The sequence below is a fragment of the Elephantulus edwardii genome, unplaced genomic scaffold, assembly GCF_000299155.1.
Source record: "Elephantulus edwardii isolate Elephantulus edwardi_28Jun2011 unplaced genomic scaffold, EleEdw1.0 scaffold00028, whole genome shotgun sequence".
Taxonomy (NCBI): Eukaryota; Metazoa; Chordata; class Mammalia; order Macroscelidea; family Macroscelididae; genus Elephantulus; species Elephantulus edwardii.
The window spans coordinates 11100288-11127053 of NW_006399778.1; the positions used below are offsets into that span (position 1 = coordinate 11100288).

A 26766-nucleotide genomic window follows, 5' to 3' on the forward strand; every position below is an offset into this window, starting at 1 on the left:
TTAATTTTAATTAACATTTACAGAGATTTTGGATTTCCATTCATTCATTGTTGCCCTTTTCTCCCTGTCCCACTCCCCGTCTCCCCACCCCCACCTCACCCCCCAGTTCGCTCTTCTCTTTGAAAAGTAAATTCTTCTTGGAAAGTTCTAGGCCTTGATCTTATGCAACAACTACTTCCAATACTCCTCACTTTCCTGGAGCAGAATTGTGTCATCTGCCTAATACAGATTGTTGATGAATCTTCCTCCAATCCTCATGCCACGTTTTTCTTCATCAAGTCTAGCTTCTTGAATGATTTGTTCAAACATACAGATGTTGTTGTTGCTGTTATATGCTGTCGAGTTGCCTCTGATTCATAGCAACCCTATGTACAACAGCCCTAAACCCTGCTCTGTCCTGTTGCCTGTATCACTGTCTCCGACACACTTACCTCCACTACCCCAGTCACTGAGTCAATACATCTCATTAAGGGTCCTCCTCTCTTGCACTGTCCCTCCACCCTCCCAAGCATGACATCCTTCTCCAAGGACTGGTCCTCCTTGCAACATGTCCAAAGTATGTCAGATGAAGCCTCAGAATCCTTGCCTCCAAGGAACAGCCTGGTTTAACCTTCTCCAGGATAAACCTGTTCTTTTTCTTAGCAGTCCATGGTATATTCAGTACTCAGTAACACCACAGCTCAAAGGCATCAATTCTCTTTTTATCATCCCTAGTCATTGTTCAGCTCTCTGATGCATAACAAGTGATTGCAAAGACCATAGCCTGTATCAGGTGCACCTTAGTCTCTAGAGAGACACCATTGCTCCTCAGTATTTTGGAGAGGTCCCTAATAGCAGACTTTCTCATCGCAATACATTTTTTAATTTCCTGGCTGCTGATGCCAAGAGTGTTGACTGTGGAGCCAACCAAACTAAAGCTGTGAATAATCTCAATCTCTTCACCATCCATCCTGATGCTGCCAATTGATCCAGTGGTGAGAATCTTTGTCTTCTTGATATTGAGCCTCAATCCATATTGAAGGCTGCAGTCCTTGACCCTCTGCAGCAAGGCCTTCACGTCCTCCTCAGTTTCAGCAAGCAGGGTTGTGTCATTTGCATAATGCAGATTGTTGATGAATCTTCCACAGATCCTGATGCCACACAGATTAATAGATATGGAGAAACAAAACACTCTTAATGGACACTTCGGTTTTATATCATCCAGTGTTCCCTTGATCAGTTTGGACAACAGCCTCTTGGTTAAGGCATTGCTTTCACATGAGCACAATTAAGTGCTTTCAGTTTCTCATTCTTCTCAATGTTAGCCATAATTTATTGTGATCCACACAAATATCTTTGCAATCCTTAAAATATAAATAGACATTCTTCTAGTGGTCTCTGCTTTCAGCCCAGATCTAAGTAACATCAGCAGTGATAACCCTACTGCCATGGCCTCTTCTAAGCCCAGCTTGAATTTCTGATAATTCTCTGCTGATGTTCTGTTCTAGCCATTTTTTAATCTTCATGATCTTTTTTGACCTGCATGTGATATTAATGACATTGTTAAATAGTTTCCACATTCAGTTGGATCACCTTTTTTGGGAATGGGAAAGAATGAATTCTAGATCTCTTCATATAAGTTGTCCAAGGAGCTGTCTTCCAGATTTCTTGGCATGTCCACATTTCATCTGTGTGTTACAGTGTGTCAATTAATACTTCATCAATTTCTGGAGCATTATTTTTTCCCAAAGCCTCTGTGAAGCTTGAACTTTTTATTTTATTATCATTAGTTTTTTTTTTTTATGTCAGCTAATTCTTTTTAGTACAGAGACTCTGTATATTCTTTCCATCTTCTCTGGATGCTTCCTGAATCATTCAAAATTTTGACCGTGCATCCTTCAGTATTATAACTCAAAGCTTGAATTTGTTCTTCAGTTCTTTCAGCTTGAATAATTTGAATGAATTTTTCCCTCCTTACCTTCTGATTCCAGCTTTTTGCACATTTTATTATCCTTTTGTTTTATCTTCTTGCGAAAACAATTTCTTTGAAATTGTTCAACTCTTTTATTTATAATTTCTAGTCTTTGTTTTGGCTTATTGGTGTTCTAGTATATTTTTCAGACTCTTCTGACATCCATTTTGATTTTTTTCTTTTTTCTTGTAGTGACCTTTTGCTTGCTTTATGAATGATATGCTTGATGCTACATCTCATCTGGCCTTTGATTGTTAATGTTCAGTGGCTCAAACCTGTTCTTGAGATAATTTTTACATTCAGATGAGATAGATTCAAAGTCATATTTTGGTTGTTTTGGATTTGTTTTCATTTTCTTCAGCTTCAGTTTGAAAACACACATGAGTAGTTGATGTAGAGAAAGAGAGCACCTCTTGTAAGCTAGTGGTAAGTAGTTGCATACCAACCCAAAGGCAAGTGGTTCTAATCTACAGGATTTTCCTTGGAAAGAAGGTGTACAATCTCCTCCCCTGTGATTTTCAGCCTCTGAAAAACTATTGGAGTGTCAGCTATGAGTGGATTTGAACCTGACAGCATATAACAATAGTATACACATACACACACAGTTCTGTGATTGTTGTTTGTTGTTAAGTGCTGTCGAGTCACAGGCAACTCATAGCGACCCTATGAACGAAGTCCTGGACACTTCTTGTATAACTTTCGTCCTTTCTCCAGGTTCATAGGGTTTCCAGAGGCAAGCTTTTGTGAAAGTGGATGCCACTTTTGCTTCCAAGCTTGTTTTAATCAGGAAGCTTCACCAAACACTGTCCACCACCATGGGTAACAGTATTTGGCTTCACAGCAACCACGAGCTACCTCTGTACAGCAAGTGGACATACCAGGGTTACAAAATCTAGAAGAATGTTTCACCAAAAAACAATGATGTTGTGTACCACCACTAGTTATTTCCAAAACTTTTTCATCATCCCAAACTGAAATTCCTTATTATCCTTTCATTCATTCATCTCATTCCCCATACCTAGTCCTAGTGTTTTTAGGTTTTTACTGAAATGTAAAATTTTTGTGTTTATTGCCTGTTTCTGCATGCTTAATTTCTGACCATCATGTGGATATGTTTTTTGAACTAATTTTATCATATTTATATATTGTTTTTCCTTTCTTTTTTAATTCATTAGACATTATTGTTCAAGAGGACTCATTAAAAACTGCTTACATGTAGCAGCTAGACAGAACATCTTAAATAGGAGGACATGTTTTTCATGGACCTTGGTTTCCAAAGAAGTGCTTCAGGGCTCACAGGAGAACAGCTCTAAATTTATGTGGTTTTGTGTTGGTTTTTTGTTTTTTTTTTTTAAAAATGACACTCCAAGGCACGACACTGCACTGCAATCCCAGAGATACACGGTTCAAAGCCACCAGATGCTCTGCTGGAAAAGGAGGAGGCAATCTCCTCCTGTACCAGTCAGATCTGATTTGACGGTACACGTAAAAATAATAAAAAAATTTAAAAAAAAATTTTAAAAAAAATGACACTCCAAGCAAAATTTTAGTACTGGTTCTGTTGCATTGAAAAATGAGCTGCACAGTCCTTTCAGAATATTGCCTATATTTAACTTCTGATCACTTATATTACAGCCCACAATTGATGAGAAAATTCAGCTTGTACCTAAAGCACAGCTTGGCAGCTGGGGAAAAGGCAGCAGTGGTGGGGCAAAGGCAAGTGAGACTGGTAAGCATGGAGTTACCTTCTTGATAACCTTCAATACAGTGTGTTATAATTCACCATACAAGGCAGTTACCACAGCTGTTTAATAATAATATGAGGAAAAGCTTTACTTAATCATGCCCAGAGTTTTACTGATGTTCTTAATACTCCTTTACTAATAGAAATTAGGAAATTCTGTGAGGATATCTTCCTTAATAAGGATCCTTAGATATTTTTTAAAAATTAAAATTTACTTTCATTAGTTTTTTACCTCCTTCTTAACTTACTTCCTTTAGAGTTTAATCTCTCAAGGTTTTCTTTTTTTGTTTTGGTCACAGTATTATCAAATTACTGGGTCAGCAAACTAAAAGGAAACTTGATTAAGTTGAGGAAAATATACTAATCCTCAGAAGAATTTTCCTTTTTAAAATGGTAAAGGAATGAAAAATTGAATTGAAATATTTTTCATAATTTTTCACAATAGTTGGATATTTCAGAGAGATTTAACTTTAGAACTGAAACATTTTTCCTTAATAGCTAAATAAGCAATTCCAAAGGAAAAAAAATCCACAAATAAAACCAAACTCATTGGTAACTTTCTTGTCATATTTTCTCTTCTACTAAATAATTTTATCTTTTTTGTTTGGCTTTTTAAAATTTCATTACAGCCAGTCATGCACTTCATAATGTGTTTTAGGGCAACATTCAACTGCATATGTCTATGGTCAGAAATCCTATTAAGACCATATTAAAATATTCAAGGTACAAGCAATAGTTCATATTAGCAAATGAGTACTAATTTGTAGTGTGCATCAAAACATTATTATTACTGTCTTATTATGTTAAATATCTTAAGTGTTGGAAAGTTTTTCCTAAATGTTTTTTATGCAGAGAAAGGTATACTCATACTAAGAAAATAAATACAAGAAGTGATGATGTCACAGAAGGTTAATCATTGGGAAGTTAATGGAAAGAGGGTAGTTTGAACCCAGTGACCTCCCCAAAGCAAAGAGTTGAAGCCTTCTGCTTCCGTAGAGATTTACTATCTCAGAAACTCTATTGGTAGATCTGGTCTATCCTAAAGTGTTATTATAAGTTAAAACTAACTCAACAGCCGTCAGTGGTGAGTTAAGACAAATACTCAACTAAATGAAATGAAAACCAAAGTGTACCTAACAGTCCCAGTTTACATAGTTGTTTTCATTGTTACGTGCCATTAAGTTGGAACTGACTCAAAGCTGAAATCCAGTGGATTTTCATAGGCTGTCAGTTACATGCGACGAAACTGCCTGTCTTTCTCCCTTGGAGCAGTTGGTATATTTGAATGGCCTGTTAGTAGTGTGACTCCTTACTACTAAGCCACCAAAACTTCCTTGTTTCATATTATGTACAAGTTTGATTTAAAAATAGAACTTGTTTGTATTCCATGGATTACCTGTATATAATATAGTGTTCGTACAATATCTAAATCTTACAGTGTCCTATTTTATAGACCATATCATGGACTTTAAGCAAAACGTAACTGTATTTACATAAATGCACACTTATCATTTTGGATCCATGGGATCATAGCACTGGTTAGGTTTTTACAAGTACAGTATCTTGTTTTTGCTTTCTGCCTACTTCCTTTCTTCTCCTACAACCTAAACCAGTACTTGAATTCTTTTGAAAGAAGTAAATGGTTATGATGAGTGAAGATTTCTATTTTACATACAAATTCCCACTAACACCCTGTTTGTCAGATTGGCACTGCCTGGCTGTTTTTAGAACTGTGAGTCTCGGGCCCCACACCAAGGACACAAGTAAATCATAGTCTGCATTTTAGCCACGTGATTTGTATTTTTTTCTAAATCCTCAACATCTGTAGATGCCTTACGGTCAAGTGCTTCCAGTTTAAACAGATTCTCTGCTCTGCAACCCCCAGCACCCTCAGGGTCCACATCATCCACACCTTTGGAGTTTGATTCACGAAGGACTTTAACCAGGTGAGAATCCTGCTCTCTGTGCTTACTCAAGGCTTTTCTCTCTGTCAGCGTGTCTGTATATGGCTCATTTTCTACCTCTCAAATACGTGCATATCTACATAGACAACAATTATAATCCCTATGGTCAGAAATCTCCATTTATTTTATCTTCTCTACTTAGTGTAATTGATTTCTTCTCTCTCCAGCTCCCCTCCTTAAACTTCTCATTGTACAGTTTCCCAAAACAGGAACATAAATCAGTGATGGACTTGATATGGGATGGAAGAGATAGGTAGCATATATGGCAGATTCCTAACAGTTTTCTCCTTAAGAAATCCAGGTCCACCCAGACAGCCCTAGGGGAGTATGTGGTGGTGATCATGGTGGAGTTAAGTACTGTTGAGTTGGACTTGACTCATAGTTGAACCTCCAGTGGGTTTTCAGAGAGAGTAAATCATATCCTTAGTGAAATTTCTAACTAACTTAATATATAGCAGATATTAGTCATCTTTCTTTTAAATGTGGTGTGGTTTTGTTTTGTCTTTTTCTTTGAAGTCGTGGAAGCATGGGCAGAGAGAAGAATGATAAGCCCCTTCCGTCTGCTCCAGCTTGTCCGAACACTTTCATGAGGGGCGGCAGCAGTAAAGATCTATTAGACAATCAGTCTCAAGAAGAGCAACGGAGAGAGATGCTGGAGACTGTGAAACAGTTAACAGGAGGCATGGATGTAGAGAGGAGCAGTGCTGAGGCAGACCGAACTAAAACAAGGGAGTCAGGTGAGAGACTATATATGAACAGATAGCTGAAAGTTTGGGCCTTGAACTTGGAAAGAAAAATACAAAAGAAGCTTTGTGCCTGAGTAGATCTCAAAGTCAATAAATAACAGCATCATATGTAAACCAAAAAATCAAACTCATTGCCATTCTAGGTCTTTCTTCTGTGGGTAGAGTTGAACCAGTAACCTTTACATTAGTGGCAGTGAAAAGCAAACATGTGCACCACTGAGAGAACTTTGCAGCACACCTACCGGCCCTGTAGAAGTTAAAAGGCTCCTTCATTGTTTTATGACTAAGTCTTCATTCCTTAGATCTATAGCTTGCTCAGCAAGTTACAAATTTTTATCTCTTGCTATAATGTCACGGTGATAAAGTCTTCTTACTCTATGTGGTGGTTCTAGTTGTAGTGTGCCTTTGAGGTAGAACCAACTCATAGTTGACCCTCCAGTGGGTTTTCAGAGGCAGTTTATCTCATGGTACAGAACTGCCCACCCTTCACCTGAAGAGCAGCTTGTGGATTCGAACCCTGTGCCTTTGGGATTGCAGTGCATCTTCTTACCAGTAGACACCCAGAGCTCCCTGCTATCTATCACTACACTGAATGATTGTAGCACATGTACGAAGAGCAGCCCATGAAATGTTTGCAAATTGTCATGTAATTGAAGACAAACCTAAGTAAAGACATCAGTTGTCATTTGTTGTTTTCATCTTCCTTGATAATCCCAGTAGTTTCTGTATGCATTTAGCCTATTTTAAGAAGTCCAAGTGGCTCAGTAGTGAAGCACTGAGCTGCTAGCCAAAAGCTTGGCAATATAAACCTACTTATAATTCCAGGAGGATAGTCCAGTGTCATTACTGTACATTTAGAGCAAAATTCAACAGAAGAATCCTAGTCAACAGTTGAAAAATAGTGAACAAAATTGCAGATTTTCATAGAATTGAGACTGTTTGGAGCCTTGCAGGCTAGATGAACCTCACAAACTGTTACTCAGAGATAATCTTTAAATTATAAAGCAACAATATCCCCTGAAGTCAAACCAAATAGTAGCTTAACTTTAAACCCTTTAAATCAGACAGCAGCTTAACTATTAAAGACTATCTTCCTTGAACTTTGTACTTTCTCAAGAATTATCTATATGGGATCAAATTGACAACAGAATTTGAAAAATTAGAGGGAAACCTTAGTTGACAGTGGATTTACAGTACTGAGGAGTGAAGTATCCTGCAAGAAGGATGAGAATTGTTGTGCAACTCTGAGAGTCTAATAAATGTCACTGAATTGTACACAAAGACACTATTTAAATGGTATATATTTCCCTGTGCATATTCTCAACAATAAACTAAATAAAAGTAAATTATAACTTACTAGGAAACCCAGTGAGAGAATTCTACATTGCCTGTTGGATCAATGTGACTATTCAGAATGTAAGACCAATAGCAACATTTATATACTTTGAAGACCAGTTGAGATCATGCCCTAGGAATTGCACCATGTGTTTAACCTCTCTGTTTCAGTTTCCTCATTTAATAAGTGGTCAAAAATAAATGTACTTGCATTATAGGGCTATTAAAAAAATTAAATGAGAATGTTGATACATGTAAGTACTTAAAGCATTAAAAGGTTTTAGATTTGATGGTAGTAAAGATGTTATTGTTTTTGTTTTGTGCCATCAAGTCAGAACTGACTCATGGCTGATTCTTTAGCAAGTTTTCATAGCCTGTAAATCACACCAGAGGAGACTGCCTGTCTTTCCCCTATGAAGCAACTAGTGAATTCAAACTACCTGCCAGGTTGGCAGCAAAACTCCTTACCAGCTATACCTCCAGCGTTCCCTGATATTTATAGTGATCAAAATTTAAATTTCTTTTCAACATCTTTTAAATAATAATCTTAAATAATATTTTAATCAAAACGAATTCAAGAAGTGGTATTTTATTTTCTTTTTAACTTAAGTAATGCTTCTAAATGATAACATTTATACAGCTTTCTAATTTGCTTCACTATTTAAATTGTTTTTAATAACTGTAGTCTAAATGAACTTCAAGGATCATTGGAAATGTCTTCTCCCATCTATTACAGACCTCAGATCTTCTAGATTTACAAACATAGAGCTTTCTTATCTGTGCTAGAACTTTTAGAATATTAACAAACTGTTGTTGTTGTTCGGTGCCAATGAGTTGACTGTGACTCATAGCCACACTGTCAACAACAGATCTGAGACTTGCCCTATCCTGCACCATCCTTCTTTCTGATACGCTCAAGCCCGTTGTTATGATCACTGTGTAAGCCCATCTTGTTGAAGGTCTTTCTCTCTTTCTTTGACTCTCCACCTTTCCCAGCATGATTTCCTTTTCTAAATACTAGCCCCTCCTAACAACATATGCAAAATATGTGAAATGAAGTTTCACCATCCTTACCTCTTTTTTTTTTTTCTTTTTTTTGTATTATTTTACGTGTACCGTCAAATCAGATCTGACTGGTACAGGAGGAGATTGCACCCCCTTCTCCAGCAGAGCATCTGGTGGATCATCCTTACCTCTTAAGGAGAACCCTGGTTGTATTTCCTCCAAGCCGGTCTTGCTTGTTATTTGGCAGTACATGGGATATTCAGTACTCTTTTCCAACTCTTTATAACTTAAGTGCATCAATTCTCCTTCTATCACCATTTTTATTGTACAGTGTTCAGATGCACAGGAAGTAATTGAAAATACCATGGGTTGGAATCAGGCACACTTTAGTCTTTAACATCATTGCTCTTCAGCACTTTGGCTGAAAGCTCTTGATGGCACATTTTTCCCACTGCAACCTATCTTTTGATTTCTTGACCCCTATTCCCTACCATTTGAATGAACGGGACATTAAAATATATTGTATGTATTTGAATTATGGAATTTAGCTGCCTGACTTTATATATATTTATTGTCTTACCCATTCACTTAATGCATACTGAACAAGTAGTGATTGCTAGACACTCAATAATCCTTTTCTCAGCCTTTAGTCTACTAGTTCAGAAAGACCCTAGTTAAAGTATCTAATAGGAGAATCTATAAATACAAATCAAGAAAATACTATGATGGAAAGAAGCATAGTTCTAAGACAGCACTTAAGGAAGAAACTATCTAGATATCTAGAACTGGAGGGAGTTGTGTGTGTGCCAAAGATTTCTTTAGATCTTAAGGACTGTTGTTGTTTTATGCCATCGAGCCACTTGTGACTTATAGCGACCCTAGTAGAAATTAAATAGATTTTCAGGGAAGAATAGGTAAGGGGCAAATGGAAAGAATATTCCAGACAGCAAGGACATCATGAGCAAAGTTGTGATAAGAAAAGCAGTAATGTCAAAGACTCATGTGGTTTAAACTATGTGCAAGATTGTGAGACTTTATATTCTCTGTACTGCCCAAGCAATGGAAAGGAACAAAATATAAAACAGGACAACAGACCTCAAGTTATAAAGATGTAGTCTGTCTTTAAATTAATTTTATTGTTGTAGATTGTAAAGTTTCTTAGTGCATGCCTGTTCCAAAATACTCCGAATTTTGTTTTTTATTGTTTTGTTTTGTCAGATTGTATTATTTTAATATGTCTGCTGAGAAAAAACGTGAATATCATAGACTTACTATTCTGCCTTCTAAATTGTCATTTTCACTTTTTTTCATTTCACTAAAGCTAAACCAGAAATTCCAGCAACTTCAGCCCCTGATAAGCCTGCATTGTCAGAAGAGGAGATTAAGAGGAAGTCCAAATCTATCATTGATGAATTCCTACTTATTAATGATTTTAAGGTAAATGAGATGTTTATTAGAGAAGGCAACAATACTAGAAAGCCTTAAGAGTCTTGATGTTTCTTGATGATGATTCTGTGGATCAGTTCTCATTGTGTACTGACAGGAGTTAGAGCAAGTAATCCAAAACTATGCAGTTCACTTGTTTAAACTTGACGTGTTTCTTTCAGGTACTCTTTTTTTAAAAAAAAGAAAAAAAGTTAAAAATTCCTTAATTTTTTATTCCTGGTACCACTATCACAATTTACAGGGCAATATACCTGATGTAATAAAAAGAAAAAGAAAAAAGACAAAGCTACAACAGATAAAAGACCTCAGGAATGTACATCTATTTGACACTGTTGTTGTTGTTATGTGCCCTCGAGTCGTTTGCGACTCTTAGCGACCCTTATGTACAACAACCCTAAACCCTGCTCTATCCTGTGCCAGTCGCGCTGCCTCTGACACACCCATCCCGATTACCCCAGTCATTGAATCCATCCACCTTATAGAGGGTCTTCCCCTCCTGCGCTGTCCCTTCACCCTACCAAGCACGATGCCCCTCTCCAAGGACCTGTCCCTCCTTACAACATGTCCAAAAGAATCCTTGCCTCCAAGGAGTAGCCTGGTTTAACCCTCTCCAGGATGAATCTGTTTGTTTTCTTGGCAGTCCAGGGTAGATTCAATACTCTTCTCCAGCACCACAGCTCAAAGGCATCAGTTTTCCTTCTATCCTCCCTAGTCATTGTCCAACTCTCTGATGCATCACAAGTGATTGCAAAGACCATGGCCTGTAATCAATAACTGCACTTTTTGCAAACTGTGGCTATGACAGTCCTGAACAAGAAGGGTTTGCCGTTTAAGCTGCAGTAACTTTTCTGACTATGGATCATTGTTCCTTCTGTGGCAGAATTTTACGGGTCCTCTAATGCACTTGGGATGACTGTCTCAAAGTAACCTGCAGCTTTCTTCTAGATACTCTTAAATTGATACTATAGGTCACCAGATTGAGTAGAAGAAGGAGAGCCTTGGAATTCATATTCACTGTAGGAAAATCAAAGTGGCTTTCATGTTAATGTACAAAAACCAGTATGTGTAATTATGTGCATTTTTGGTTATATATTGCCATCAAGTCAGAAACAACTCATAGCTAACCTTCTAATAGTTTACTGAGGTTGTAAGTCAAACAGTAGAAAATGTCCCATCTTTCTCCCATGGAGCAAGTGGTGGATTCAGACCCTAGAGAGGCATATAGCCTTTACAAACTTTGGAGTATAACTCACATTGTTGTTTTCATGTGCCATCGAGTCACTTGCTACTCAGAGTGACCCTATATACAAGAGCCCTAAACCCTGTTCTATCCTGTGCCAACCTCACTGTCTCTGATGCATCTACTCCCATTACTCCAGTCACTGCATTGATCCATCTCATCAAGGATCTTCCTCTCCTGCACTATCCCTCCACCTGCCCAAGTATTACATCCCTCTCCAAGGAATGGTCCCTCCTTGCAACATACCCAAAGTATGTCAGACGAAGCTTCAGAATCCTTGCCTCCAAGGAGCAACCTGGTCTCACTCTCGCCAGGACAAACCTGTTTGTTCTCCTAGCAGTCCATGGTAACACTCCTCCAGCACCACAGCTCAAAGGCATCACTTCTTTTTCTATCATCCCTAGTCACTGTCCAGCTCTCTGATGCATAGCACACAATTATATTTCCTTATTTCATGAGTGGAAAACTAAGGCACAAAGTGGTAGGCAATAAGACATTTCAAGGCATGAGCTTTGAATTTGGTTTTTCAACTGATCTCAATTTTAAGATAGTAATGAATAGGATAGACATGTTGGCTCACTTTACTGGCAAAGATCATAAGTAGGTAAGTCCAAAAATACTTAAATTATAATTATGTTTAATGTTAGGAGATCTATAAGAGAAGACATACAGGAGCTGCTTGTTGTTGTTGTTGTTGTTGTTGTTAAGTGCCAGCAAGGTGAGTACAACTCATAGCAACCCTGTGAAAAACAGATCTAAACTCTGTTCTATCTTGTACCTTCCTCATACTTCCTGACACACAATAGCCCATTGCAGCAGTCACTGTGTCAGTCTACCTGGTCGAAGATCTTCCTCTCCTTTTCCAAGCCTCCACCCTTCCAGCATCATGTCCCTCTCCAAGGAACAGCCCCTCCTAGCAACATGCCCAAAATATGTTAGGCAAAGCCTCACCATTCCTGCCCCAAAGAGCACTCCAGCTGCACCCTCTCCAAGACATGTTTGCTTGTTCTTTTGGCTGTCCATGGGATATTCATTGCTCTTCTCCAACACCACAGTTCAAAGACATCAGTTCTTTTTTCATCCTTATTCATTGTCTAGCCGTCAGATACATAGCAAGTGATCAGGAAGACTATAGCCTGAATCATATGCACCTTAGTCTGGCATCATTACTCCTCAATAATTTGGAGAAGTCCCAAACTGCAGATTTTCCCAATGCAATGTGTCTCCTTCTTTCCTGACTATTGGTACTAAGACTGACTTCTAAGATGGCAAATAACACCAAATAAACACTCCTTAGATAAACTGGTTATAAAAAGCCAAAGGAATAACATTTACCCAAGAATAATTCCTAAAAGGCTGGAAAGGATAGGATAGAAGGATTAATGGAAATGAGAATTACAGGGAGGAAATAGGAAGAGTGTTATTACATTGTGAATATTGGATTCACATTCAGAATGTATATGAAATGTTGATTGCCAAACCAATTTATTTTATCAATTTGCATTCAGATTACAATGAACAATGAATCATTCACTTAAAAAAATAAGAAAAGAAAATACACACACACATTAGCTGGAAGAAGCCATCAAAGATACTCATATTCTATGTTGTTAGTAGCCTTTCCTAGACTCTGAACGATAGTCTTACAAACTGGCAGCACAGCTTATTTTCCTTCAAGAAAGTGCTAAGTGTAAAAGAAATTTAAAAATAACTGAAAACTTTAAAAAGATGGAAATAAAGAGAAAGTATGGATTAAAGCAGAGGAATATGGCTCTAGAAATAACCTGAAGATCTGCAAAGCCAGTGAGTGGCTAACACTTTCAAAGAAGGAAAATATGACACTTTAAGATATGGGAAGGCAAAAACCTTAGTAACAGTTAAGTCCAACAAGATGATTTTTTTTGTTTTGTTTTTAATTTTATTTTATAATTTTAATGAACATTTACAAAGATTTTGGATTTCCATTCATTCGTTGTTGCACTTTTCTCCCTGCCCACCCCTCTCCCCCAGTTTGCTCCTCTCTTTGAAAAGTAAAAGAAAAATTCTTTCATTGGTATACAATCCCCTCCCCCTCCAGAACACTCCACTATGTAACATTAATTCTGGACTCTTGTGATAACCATAATACCCTATCATATCGCTTTTAAACTGTTCTCTCCCTCATCTCTTTCAATGCAGTGTACATAATTTATCAAGTTTTTCTCAGTTTTACCCCAACCCCAATGTCAGTCTCATTCTACAACAGTGGTACCATGCAGTATTTGTCCTTTTGTGACTGAGATACTTCATTCAGTATAATGTCCTCCAGGGTCACCCATTTTGAATAATATTGCATGAGTTCCTTGTTTTTCAATGAAGCATAGTGTTCCATTGTGTGAATATACCACAGCTTCTCTATCCATTCGTTTGTTGATGGGCACTTGGATTGTTTTCAACTCCTTGCCGTTGTGAACAAAGCCGTGATAAACATGGGTGTACATATATCTGCTTGGATGTTGGTTATGGTCTCTTTGGGGTATATTCCTAGTAGTGGAATTGCTGGGTCAAATGGAATCTCTATTTGCAACTTTTTGAGAAAACACCATACCGCTTTCCACAGTGTTTGCAATATTTTACACTTTCACCAAGAGTGAGTAGGGTTCCAGTTTCTCCACAGCCTTGCCAACATTTGTTATTTACTGTTTGTTAAATTTTGCTATTCTTACTCGATATCTCATAGTTGTTTTGATTTGCATCTCTCTTAGAGCTAGGGATTTTGACCATTTCTTCATGTGCTTGTTGGCCATCTGAATGTCTTCCTTGGTGAAGTGTCTGTTCATATCCTGTGCCCATTTTTCAACTGGGTTATTTACCTTTATCTTGTTGTGGTGTAAGATGACATTTTGGAGGACCCATTAGCCAGCCCTGCTTATGGAAGAAGCAGAATCAAGAATGGCACTGGGCAGTGCACAAGGCACCTCTGCCTGCAGAATGGCACACAGAGCTGTGTAATGGCATCTGACATCTATTGAGAGATCACAGTGCCGTTCTGTTTATTTTACATGTGCCAGTTATTTTAATCCTCATAAGAGCCTCCAGAGATTAATAATAATAATATTATTATTATTATTACACCCATCTTTACATATAAAGAAACCGAGATGCAGAAATGTTAAGTAAATGTTTACAAACTCTTACTACTAGAAGCTCCACTGCAGTTCTGAAGACGCAAAGTTCAAATACACCAGTAGCACCATAGGAGAAGGTTGGACCATCTCTTCCTCTACAATTTGTTGTTGTTATGTGCCATTGAGTCAACTACAAGTCATACAATAGCTCCGAACCCTGTTCTATCTTAAGCCAGTCTCACTGTCTCTGACACACCTACTTTCATTACCTCAGTTACATTGTCAGTCTATCTCATCCAGCGTCTTTCTTTCCTCATTGTCCCTCAACCCTTCCAAGCATAATATCCAACTGCAAAGACTTATCCCTCCTGGCTGTGTACCCAAAGTATGTGAGATGTAGTCTCTGAAAACATACTGGAGGGTCAGCCATGGGTCTATTCCAACTCTATGGTACACAACAAAAACATACTGTTTTTAAATTAGATTCAAATTTCAAAGCTGGGCACTAACTTCACAACAGAAGATACATTTTATCTTATTTATCTCAGAGTATCAGTGTGTCAGGCTAAATACTTAAAAGAGCTCACCATGGCCCTCCACAAGAAAAAGACTGATAACCCAATTACAAAATGGGCAAAAACATGGGAAGAATTTTCACAGAGAAAGATATTCGAATGGCAGACAGACACATGAAGAAATGCTCCAAATCACTGGCAAGGAGAGAGATGTAAACCAAAACGACAATGAGGTACCATTTCACTACAGTAAGAATGACAAAGTATAATAGGGCAATAAGTAATAGATGTTGGAGAGCATATGGCAAGAAAGGAACTCTTAAACATTGTTGGTAGGATTGTACACCAGTGTTCATAGCAGCATTATTCACCATCGCAAGAATATGGAAACAGCCCAAATATCCAACCACAAACGAATAGATTTAGAAATTATGGTACATCCAAACAATGGAATACTATACAGCACGCAAGAGCAATAACTTTGTAAATTATTACCTAACTTGGGAGGGACTGGAGAGCATTATGATGAGTGAACTATCTCAGTCCCACACAGATAAATATTGTATAAGACTGTTATTGTAGAATGAGTATAAGGATCCAGGATGGGTAGGAGAGGCTGGAAGCAGAGGGATGTGGATATACAGGGAGATGAGAGGATTAATCATTGGATTGTACAATTTGATGAGTGAGTGGGTGAGGAAAATTGAAAGAATTTGTTCGAATTTATATTAGATTTTGTAAATAAATTAGTAGAAAAAAATGAAAAAAAGAATTCACCCTAAGGAAAAGTGTTTTGTTTTTTCCCATGGCATCATTAGTTACCATAATAAACTAGAATACAAAGTAAAGCATATGTGAACTCTTGTGTTATGCCTTGTAATGTGCCCAGTTCTTTTGGTGTATATTAATTAAATTTTGAGCTTTAGTGGCATAGTCTGTGGGGAGTTGCCCTGCTACCGTAACTACAGCAGCTGGCCAAAAGCCTCCAGCAGCTCCAAGGGAGAAAGACTGGCAGTCTCGTGCAGTTTACAGCCTCCAAAGTCCACTGGAGTGTCTATGTTAAGTCCATTCAAAAAAACAGTTGTTTAAATTTTTTTCTTTTTTAAATTCTCCACAGCACAAATGTGAGTCTGTCCCTAACACCTTTGTTTTTAGTCTGTGTTGTATACTTACTAAATGTCTAAAAGAAGCAGTTATAATTTAGAGGATACTGCCTGGAAGTAAGGAGCCCTGGTGGTGTAGTGGTTGGTCTCTTGTGCTTAACAGAAGGGTCACTTTGAATCCATTTGTTCTATTCAACCCTGTGGAGTTGCTATGAATTAGAATTAACTCAAGGGCAATTTGGGGTTTTTTTAAGGGTTTTTTTTAGCCTGAAGATACTATATTACATGCAGTGAAGATTAGTTTAAGTCCTTCTGTTATAGAGGACTTACATTCTAGTGCAATAGGTACAAAGTTGGCTCTAAAAAAAAAAAAAAGTTGGCTCTAAAGATACCAAACCAAGCCCACTGACTTCCAGTGACCTTCCATTGGGTTTGTGAGTAACAGACAGAAGATCAGGAGATCTATTGCACTGGGCAAGTCTGCACTTATGGACCTCTCCAAGTAATTGAGGGGCAGTGATGTCAGTTTGAGGACTAAGGTGGGCCTGATTCAGGCCATTATCTTGTCAGTAACTTGCTTTGCTGCTGAGAGCTGAACAGTGAATTAGAATGACAGAAGAATCAATGTCTTTGAGCTGTGGTATTAGAGAAGTGTACTGAACAACCCATGGACTGTAAAAAGAACAGATATGTCTTGAAGAAGGTGTGGCCAGACTGCACCTTGAAGGCAAAAATAAGTAAGCTTTCTCTCACATACTTTGAACATGTTGATAGGAGAGACTATGGTTTGGAAAGGGCCATCATATTTGGAAAGATGAAGGGTCAGCAAAAGAGGGGAAGACATTCAGCCACATGGATTGACACAGTGATTGCAGCAATGGATTCAAGTATGTTAGAGATTGTGAGGATGGCACAGGATAGGACAGTGCTCAGGTATGTTTCTCAAAGGGTTGCTAAGAGGGCCATACTTGACTCAGTGATACATACCAACACTATACTGTATTTCAGAAAAAGAAATATGAAATTATTTTGTTTTAAGAGCTCTCTATTGACTTTATAATAAATAAAATAATGTTATTTTTATTCTGGTTTGTAGTTTTTAAAGTAAGCTTTTATTTGTTGTTTGAACAGGAAGCCATGCAGTGTGTTGAAGAGCTGAATGCCCAGGGCCTGCTGCATGTTTTCGTGAGAGTGGGAGTGGAGTCTACCCTGGAAAGGAGTCAGATCACCAGGGATCACATGGGTCAATTACTCTATCAGCTGGTGCAGTCAGAAAAACTCAGCAAACAGGACTTTTTTAAAGGGTTAGTATTTACCATAAAACAGGTAATACCCAAACTCTTGGGTATTAGTTATTTTTAAAGTACTCGTATTTATAAGTATTTCTTAAATCATACCTACTGTAATATGTTGATTATACATAATAGGTTGGTTTATATAGGACTTTGTAGATTATGGTAGAGCATAAAGGTTATCTTCTGGTTTTCTTTTTTTTTTTAATTTTTATTTTATTATTTTTGTGTGACTGTACCGTCAAATCACATCTGACTGGCACAGGAGGAGATTGTCCCTCCTTCCCCGGCAGAGCATCTGGTGGATTTGAGCCATGCGCCTCTGGGATTGTAGTTGCAGCTCCTTGCCACTAGGCCACCAGAGCTCCCCCATCTTCTGGTTTTCTGTATCGTATTTACTATTAGTCTTTGGTGTGATAAGTTAACAGAGGCCCCTTAACTTTAGGGAAACTTGAGGTCCCTCCTCAGCTCATTTGCATATAAATGTCTGCATTACCTCTTAAGGAAAAAGCTTCTTTTTTTGTACTAATATTCTTTTTGGAAAAATCCTTTTTTGTGAGGGAAAAAATCATGAAGTAAATTATACATGAAAAACCTTATTTTTTTTCCCCCTCAACAACCCATGCTTATCTTTGTATTGAAGATCTTGTCTCCACATTAGCTGCATAGAAGAATATTAACTCTAAAGTTTTGATTCAGTCTATTCTAGGCTGATTTCATAATCATGACAGCAGAAGATTGAAATTATCAGCAATTTCTTTTTACTGGGATTCACAATCAACACCCAAAGTAACAGAAGTCAAGAATTCAAAATACTTGTTTCCTTGGGGAAATCTACTGTCAAAGACCTTGCCAAACTGCTAAAGAGCAGAGATACCAGTTTAAAGCCTAACGAGCACCTGATCCAAGCCATGTTATTTTTAAATTGCTTCCTATGCATGTGAACAATTAAGACAAAGTAGGAAGCAGGATTAGCCACCCACTTCTGAAATTACAGGCCTCTGGAAACCCTATGAACAGTATAGGAGTATGGATGGTACAGCATAAGACAGGGTTCAGATCTGTTGTTCATAGGGTCTCTATGGGTCATATGGCAACTAACAACAGCAACATGCATTTGAAAGTTGGACAGTGAACAAGGAAAATTTATAGCATCGAATTACATTGGCAAAAAATAGTGAATATACCATGAACAGCCAAAATAAAACAAACAAATCTATCTTGGAGACAAGGCAACCAAAATGCTACTTGTAGAAACAAGGATGGTGAAACTTCATTTCACATACTTTGGTCATGTTATCAGGAGGGACCATCCTTGGAAAAAGTATCATGCTTGGAAAAGTAGAGGGTCACTAAGAAGGATGCCTTTCAGTGACAAGAACTGATAGAGTTGATTGCAACAATGAACTTGAGCATGGTGCAGATTGTGAGGATGGCCCAGAGTAGGGCAAGGTTCCAATCTGTTGTTCATAGGGTTTCTGTAAGATCTAGTGGACTTGACAGCACCTAAGAATAGCGGGTTAGGGACTGTAGTCTCGACTATGAATTCAAGTTCAACATCATGAAGACAAAGATTCCCACCAGTGGACCAACTGGCAGCACTATGATAGATGGAGAAGAGATTAAGGTTGTTAGCAATTAGAGCATGCTCAGCTCCACAATCAACACTCTTAACATCAGCAGTCAGGAAACCAAAAGACGAATTGCACTGGGAAATACTGTCAGGGTCCTCTCCAGAGTACTGAGAAGCAAAGTCAGTCTAGAGACCAAGGTGTACCTGATCCAGGCCATGGTCTTCGCAATTACTTTCTATGCATCAGAGAGTGGGAAAATGACTAAAGATGATAGAAGAATTGAAGCCTTTCTGTTGTGGTGCTACAGAAGGGTATTGAATTGTCATGTTCAATGGGCTGCCAAGTTCATAGATTTTTCAAGTTCATGGACTGCCAGGAGAATAAACAGGTCTGTCTTAGAGAGAGTGAAACCAAGTTATTCTTTAGAGGCAGAGACTCTTAACTCCATCTCACGTACTTTGGACATGTTGCTAGGAGGGACCAGTGCTTGGAGAGGGACATCATGTTTGGAAGACTGGAGAGGCAGCACGAGAGAAGACCCTGGGTGAGATCAGTTGACGCAGTAACTGGGGTAATAGGAGTAGGTGTGTCGAGGTCAGTGAGATTTGCTCAGAACAGGTCAGGGTTCAGAGCTGCTGTTAACAGGGTCACCATGAGTCATGGTCAACTTGACAGCACATAACAACAGCAGGGCTCTGACCAGAGCTCCCTACATAATGACAATAACAGCAGAGTTCTGAAGAGAACTTTTTTTCCAATCTGTATTTTAAAGAAAATTTCTGTTACACATTCTTTAATTAAATGTTATAAATTAATTTTATTTGAAGGTTTTAAATCACACTGGTTTTTCTTAAAATCATTCAAAGAAATTTTATGTCTGTTGCCATTGATAATATAATTAATTAATTATAATATATAATCAACCCCTTTTTATTTATTGTCTTTCCTTTAACCCAGTCTAATCTGTCCATAGCACCCTTAAGTATTGCAACTCATGGCTTGAATTCGTCCTTTAGTTTCTTCAGCTTAAAAAAATGCCAGGTGAATTAATGTTTACTCCCTTTTCCCCTCATTTCTAATTTTTATTATCCCTGCAAGGTTGAATCTGTCCTTGTGTAAACCTTTCCTTGATGTTGTTATTTTGTACCATAGAGGCAGAACTGACCCATAGCAGACCCTCTGATGGGTTTTCAAAGGCAGTTATAGCATGGGAGGAGATTGCCCATCCTTCTCCGTAGAGCAGCTTTTGGCCTTCTTTCTACTAGGCCACCAGCTTTTTATGATATTGGTCATATACCATAATTGTCTTTTTGAGACTGTCTTATGCCACTCAGCTTTATTTTGTTCTAGATTCATCCATGTTGCATAGTATTTCACTAATTCATGATAAGTTTTTCATGATCCCTAATACTCCACTGTGTATACCACAGCTACTTAGCCAGTTTTTTTGTTGGTGGTCACTTGAGTTGTTCCCAACTCGTGATAAATTTTATATCTTAATTAAATTTTAGATATGTGTCATCATTGTTAAGTGCCCTTGAGTGGGGTATGTGTCCTGGTGTCCCATTGAATAATAATTCTGAACCATGTCATATTTTGTGCCATTCTTACCATTTCTGATATAATTTATTCTATTGCTGCATCTCTGTGTCAGTCTGTCTCATTGATGGTCTTCCTCTCTTTCGCTGACCCTCCACCTTTCCAAGCATGGTCTTCTTTTCCAGGGAATATCTTCTAACAACATGCCCAAAGTATGTGAGACACAGCTTCACCATCCTTAGGAGCACTCTGGCTGTACTTTCTCCAGCACATAGCTGCTTATTCTTTTGGCAGTTCATAGGACACAACAGCACCCTTCTCCAGTTCTGCAACTCAAAGTCATTGATCTTTCTTCTGTCATCTTCATCCATTGTCAAATGCATAGCAGATATTTAAAAATCTATGACTTAGGGGAGCTCTGGTGGCCTAGTGGCAAGTACCTGCAACTACAATCCCAGAGGCAAGCGGTTCGAATCCACCAGATGCTCTGCCGGGGAAGGAGGGACAACCTCCTCCTGTACCAGTCAGATCTGATTTGACGGTACACACACACGAAAATAATAAAATTTAAAAAATAAATAAATAAATAAAAAATCTATGGCTTAAATCAGGTGCACCTTAAGCTTTTTAAACTATGTTGCTCTTCAATACATTGTATTCTTTAGATTTAAGTACTTTAGATCCATACCAAAAAAAAAATAAATAAAGCTTTTGGGTATATAGTAATCACAGTACCCAAAGTGCAGTCTTGTGGGTATCTTGGTCACTACATAACAAGAAATGTGGTGTAGCTCATATTTCATTTCATTCAGCCAACCAACTGCATGTATTATGCAAAACATTTTAAGCTTGTAAATATTATTCTAGAGACTTTAAAGGAGCTCTGGTGGCCTAGTGGTAAGAAGCTGTACTGCAAGGTAGAAGGATGGACAGTCTCCTCCTGTGCTATTTACAGCTTCTGAAAACCCGCTGGAGAGTCAGCTATGGTTGGGTTCTGATTCCACAGCACACGACAACAACAATAAAGACATTAACACAGTTACCTAAGCTGGAGTGGGGAGCTTCACCCTGCCTCTGTCCCTCCCTCATGCTCAGTTCTTAGGGGCAGCAAGGGAGAGGGAGAGCGAATGCCAGAAGGAGGTGGGCAGGTCTGAGCCAGTGCCCCCATGTGTGGCATGAGAGGAAGCCACCTGCCCATCCCTGTCCGTTCCCTTCGCCTTCCCTTCTCTCTGCCATGTGGGTGCTGGAGGCCAGTCAGTAAAAAGGAACTCAACTCCAACCACGAGGGGCCTCAAGGAGACCGCAGGAAAAGAATAATAGGAAGCAGTTGAACATACTGATGAAGAACAAAATGAAATAAACAGACTTAATGAACAAATCAGTGAGGAGATTTTGATAGTGGGACAGAAATATAACAAACTCTACCAACCATTCTTTCAGAAGAGGAAGATCGCTGTTAGGTCACAGACTTGAGAGCAGGAACCAGAGAGAAAGAAAGATGAAAGGCAGCTTTATTAAGGGAGCTCCCAGGTGAGGTTCATTTGGCTGGAGAGAGAGATAGACCAGGGAAGTCGCACCCAAGGTAAATTGGTGCAGGGTTTTATAACAGGGTCTTCAGGGAGGGAAAGGAGGGATATTCCATTGTAGTTTATGGTTCAGCCAGGTGGGGGAGACCATCCTTGTCATATTTTAATTCTTTATTCTCCCCCTTGGCCATGGTCTGGGCCTAACAATTGTCAAAATCCCAAATTTGGGGTAACAGCATTTGCCAGCCATCACAAGTGTCTGCAATGTTTGGAGAGGAAGATGGAGAGGCGCTGCATTATTTGACTAGAGTTGGAAGTAACAGAATTTGAAGATATTAAATCAGGTTACAGAATAGATTTTTATTTTGATGAAAATCCTTACTTTGAAAATAAAATTCTCTCCAGAGAGTTTAATTTGAATGAGAGTGGTGATCTGTCCTCAAAACTTATTGAACTCAAATGGAATCTGGAAAGGGCTTGAAGAAGTGTTCAAGACAAACACAGAATAAAGCGAGCAGGAAGAACCAGAGAGCTTCTTTACTTGATTCACTGACCATTCTGATTGCAGTGCCGATGAAATAGCAGAGGTCATATAAGATGAAAGTCTGCTGAATCCATCCCAGTACTATTTGGTTCTAGATATGCATGATGAAGAAGATGATAACGATGAAGGAGGAAGTTTGGGAGATATGAAGAAGGGGTGGAAGATGAAGATGATGATGAGGGAGAAGAAGGAGAGAAAGACGCAGGAGGAGATGACTAAGAACACTGATGGATTCAAAGCTTTTTTAATTTTTGTCAGTTCGTGGGAGCAAGTTGCAGTCTTTGTTTTGTTTTCTTTTCCCTCCTCTCTCTTCTTGTGCTCAGTTACCCCATTCTTGAGGTCACTTTTCTCTCCTTTACACTATGATTCTCAACTTAGTTTGGGAATAAATGCCTTGAACAGAATATAATGGGAAAAGAATCTTTAAAAAAAAAAAATAAAAGACAGTTACCTAGATGCTTCTACATTCTAGGATTTTTTTTTTAATATGCAAAAACACTTGAATCTGTAAACCTTTAAAAATAAAACTGTCTTGAAGACTTACTTTAGGGGAATCTTGTATTTAGTCTAAATAGTTGTGTTTTCTTTTAAATTGGTATTATGGATTTGACCAATATGATGTTGTTGTTGTTGTTGATTGCCGTCGATTCAGCACAACTCATAGCGACATTTCACTGAACAAAAGACCAAATGCCTTTCCATAATTGTCATCATTTCATCAAGTTCATCGTTTCCAGAGGCATGTGGTTTAGGAAGCGGATGCCACTCCTGCTTCCAAACCTGTTTTACAACTGGGAGCTCCACCAAACACTGTCCACATTGGCAAGCCGTTCTGGTATTTGACACCCCAATGGCAGCAACCCAGGTTCTTCATACTGCATATTGACAAACAGTGATGTACAAAGTGGAATAGCCTTCCTTCAGATATAACAGCACTAGTTTCACTTAGCAATGCTTAGGTATCTTGAAGTTGAATACAACTGAGAGTAACTTTTGCACAAAAGACCTAAACTCTGTTCTATGACTGATATAATTTCTGTACAGAACTCTGTTCTATAACTACCGTCATTTCTGTACATTAAAGAGTTTAGAGAGTTTGTAGAGTTTAAACAGTTTGTACAGTTTCCAGAGGCATCTAGTTTTTAGGAAGTGGATGCCACTCCTGCTTCCCAGCATAATTCAATCTGAAGTTTGTCCAGACACTGTACATAATGGGTAACCATTATGGTATTTGACAAGACTAGGGAACAGTGTGCAGTGTCACAGCAACATGAAGTTGTTCAGTTTAGCAAATAGACAAAAGATTGCTGTGTAGATTTGACCAATTTACTGTAAAGTGGCCCATGTTGAAATAGATGAAACAAGAACATGGGTACCTTTTAATTGTAACATAAGTTGAAATTGACAGCATATAGACAAAATCTACAGCAATGGCCACAGTTGTCATATGGACTCATTCTACAACTTAATCTATACTACCAGCCCACGAAACATGAGTTGGCAGGATAGACTGATCAACTGAGGAAATCTGGAGGCCAGCCAGACTATGTCACATCCAGTGACCCATTAACTAACTGAAAGCGTACTTATAATGGAACTGAAAGCGTACTTATAATGGGAGGACAATAAAGGAGCTTTTGTACAGTGAATAGAAGTCAAATAATTCCAAGCTGTGAGACCAGAAAACTGGCATTACAGATTCATGAAACCCAGAGTTAAATAATGTAGCTGAACTGTAAATGCCCATAAAGTTTGAGAAAGATGACCCTGCCTGTTAGTGGTTGTTGTTGTTATGTGCCGTCGAGTCGCCTGCAACTCATAGCGACCCTATGTACAACAGCCCTAAACTCCGCTCTGTCCTGTGCCAGTCGCACTGTCTCTGACACTCCCAACCCAATTATCCCAGTCACTGAATCAATCCACCTCATAGAGGGCCTTCCTCTCCTGCGCTGTCCCTCCACCCTCCCAAGCATGATGTCCCTCTCCAAGGACCAGTCTCTCCTCACAACATGTCCAAAGTATGTTAGACGGAGCCTCAGAATCCTTGCCTCCAAGGAGCCACCTGGTTTAACCCTTTCCAGGACAAATCTGTTTGTTTTCCTAGCAGTCCATGGTATTCTCAATACTCTTCTCCAGCACCACAGCTCAAAGGCATCAATTCTCCTTCTATCCTCCTTGGTCTTTGTCCAACTCTCTGATGCATAACAGGTGATTGCGAAGACCATGGCCTGTATTAGACGCACCTTAGTCTCCAAAGAGATACCATTAGTGTTAGTGGTAGCTCTTTTTATTTTTTTTATTGTGATATTAACAAAAGTTTACAGAAAGATTGGTTTTTCATTCCTTCCTTGTCGGACAGTTTTCTCCCTCTCCCAGTCTACCTAGCAATGCACCTCTTGTTCCAGATTACTGTCATACATATAATGCCTAATTATGTTTCCTTTTAGACAGTCCTTCCCCTCATCTATACATCCAATGTAGTTTTTATTATCTTTACATTACCCCAAACCTCCTTGTAACAGTGGTGTTATGCAGTATTTATCCTTTTGTGACAGATATTTTATACAACTTGAGTCTTCCAGGCTCAACCATGTTGTGGAGTATTTTACAAGTTCACTGTTTTTCAGTGCTGCATTATGTTCCATTGTGTGCATGTACCACAATTTTTCAATCAACACTTTTTTGTTGTTGAGCAGTTGGCGTGTTTCTATACCTTTGTTATTGTGAATAACTGCAGCAGTAAACATGGGTGTGCATACATCTGTTAAAGCTGAGGCTTTGGTTTCTTTAGAGTATATTCCCAGCAGTAGAATTGCTGGGTCAAATGGTCTTCTCCAATAGGGTAAAAAGGAAATCCACACACTGAGGGAAAAAATATTTGGCAATCCCATATCTGACAAGGGACCCATATCTAAAATTTATAGAATACTCCAGCACCTGAACAAGAAAAAGGCAAACAACCCAATTGCAAAAATGGACACAAAATAGAAATACACACTTCACCAAAGAAGAAATTCAGATGGCAAACAAACACATGAAGAAAGGTTCAGAATCCCTAGCTATCAGAGAAATGCAAATCAAAGCAACTATGAGATATTATTTCACTCCAGCAACAATATCGAAGTTCAACAAAGCATCAGACAAATGCTGGCAAGGTGGTTGACAGATTGGAACTCTTAATTCACTGCTGGTGCAGATGTTAAATGGTACAGCCACTATGGGATGAGGTCTGGTGCTTTCTCAAAAGCTGGTCACTCTTTAAATTAAAACAAAAAAAAAGAAGTGTTTGACTCAGAGGCCGGAAAATATTTTCTACCTAGAAAATGGTCGGTCTCGCTCTCTCACTCACTCACTCCTCCCTCGTTTCTGTTGAGTAGGAGCCTACTGACTCATAACTGACTCCATTGGTTTGTTGCTGTTCTTGTTTTAATGTTTTTAATTTTTTTAATTTGTGAAGATGTGTAAATCATGCTGCGTTTCCATACAATCATTCATAGACATTTTATTTTAAAAAATTAATTACCATTGATTCATTATATCTTATCAGCCCCTTAGGAAGCTCTGGTGGCCTAGTGAGTAAGGAATTTCACTGCCAGTCCAAAGGCTGTTGGTTTGAAGCTCCCCAGGTACTCCAAGGGAGAAAGATGTGATTAACAGCCTCTGGAAAGCCACTGGAGGATCAGTTTTTTATGAGTTGATTCCAGGTCAGCAGCACATACCAACAACAGCCCCTTGTTGGCATTGTCTTTCTCTTTATTTACCTGTTTATTAATTTTTTCTCAACCTCTCCCTCCCTTCTTATTCCTACTAATCCTCCAAGATTGATTCCATCTGTCTATTAGGTTTTGGCCTATAAATTGCATGGAGATGGCCCATTTTTCTCTCTGAGGAGCAGCTGATGCATTTGAGTCACCTGAGAGGCTCAGTCTTTGGATTCGCATTACAATTCTTTACTGATTTTGGAACAGTACATTGACAGAACTACCAAAATTACAAGCTGAGTTTATAAAAGGCCATAGTACTAGGGATATCAGTGCAAATGTCATATGTATCTTGGCTGAAAGCATAGAGTACCAGAGAAATGTCTTATCTGTGTTTCATTGACCATGCAAAAGCATTTGTGTGGATCACAACA

At 38.5% G+C, this 26766-nt stretch overlaps 1 protein-coding gene across 4 annotated transcripts in view; it reads left to right on the top strand.

Moving 5' to 3' along the window:
• Positions 1-26766, top strand: part of EIF4G3 (eukaryotic translation initiation factor 4 gamma, 3) — a 427927-nt gene that overhangs the window by 373874 nt on the left and 27287 nt on the right. For all 4 annotated transcript variants that reach the window (XM_006883565.1, XM_006883564.1, XM_006883567.1 and 1 more), the window contains 5 exons: positions 3587-3680; positions 5524-5641; positions 6176-6396; positions 10067-10182; positions 17288-17460. In XM_006883565.1, coding sequence (XP_006883627.1) covers positions 3587-3680; positions 5524-5641; positions 6176-6396; positions 10067-10182; positions 17288-17460 — 722 coding nt within the window. The remainder of the gene's footprint in view (positions 1-3586; positions 3681-5523; positions 5642-6175; positions 6397-10066; positions 10183-17287; positions 17461-26766) is intronic.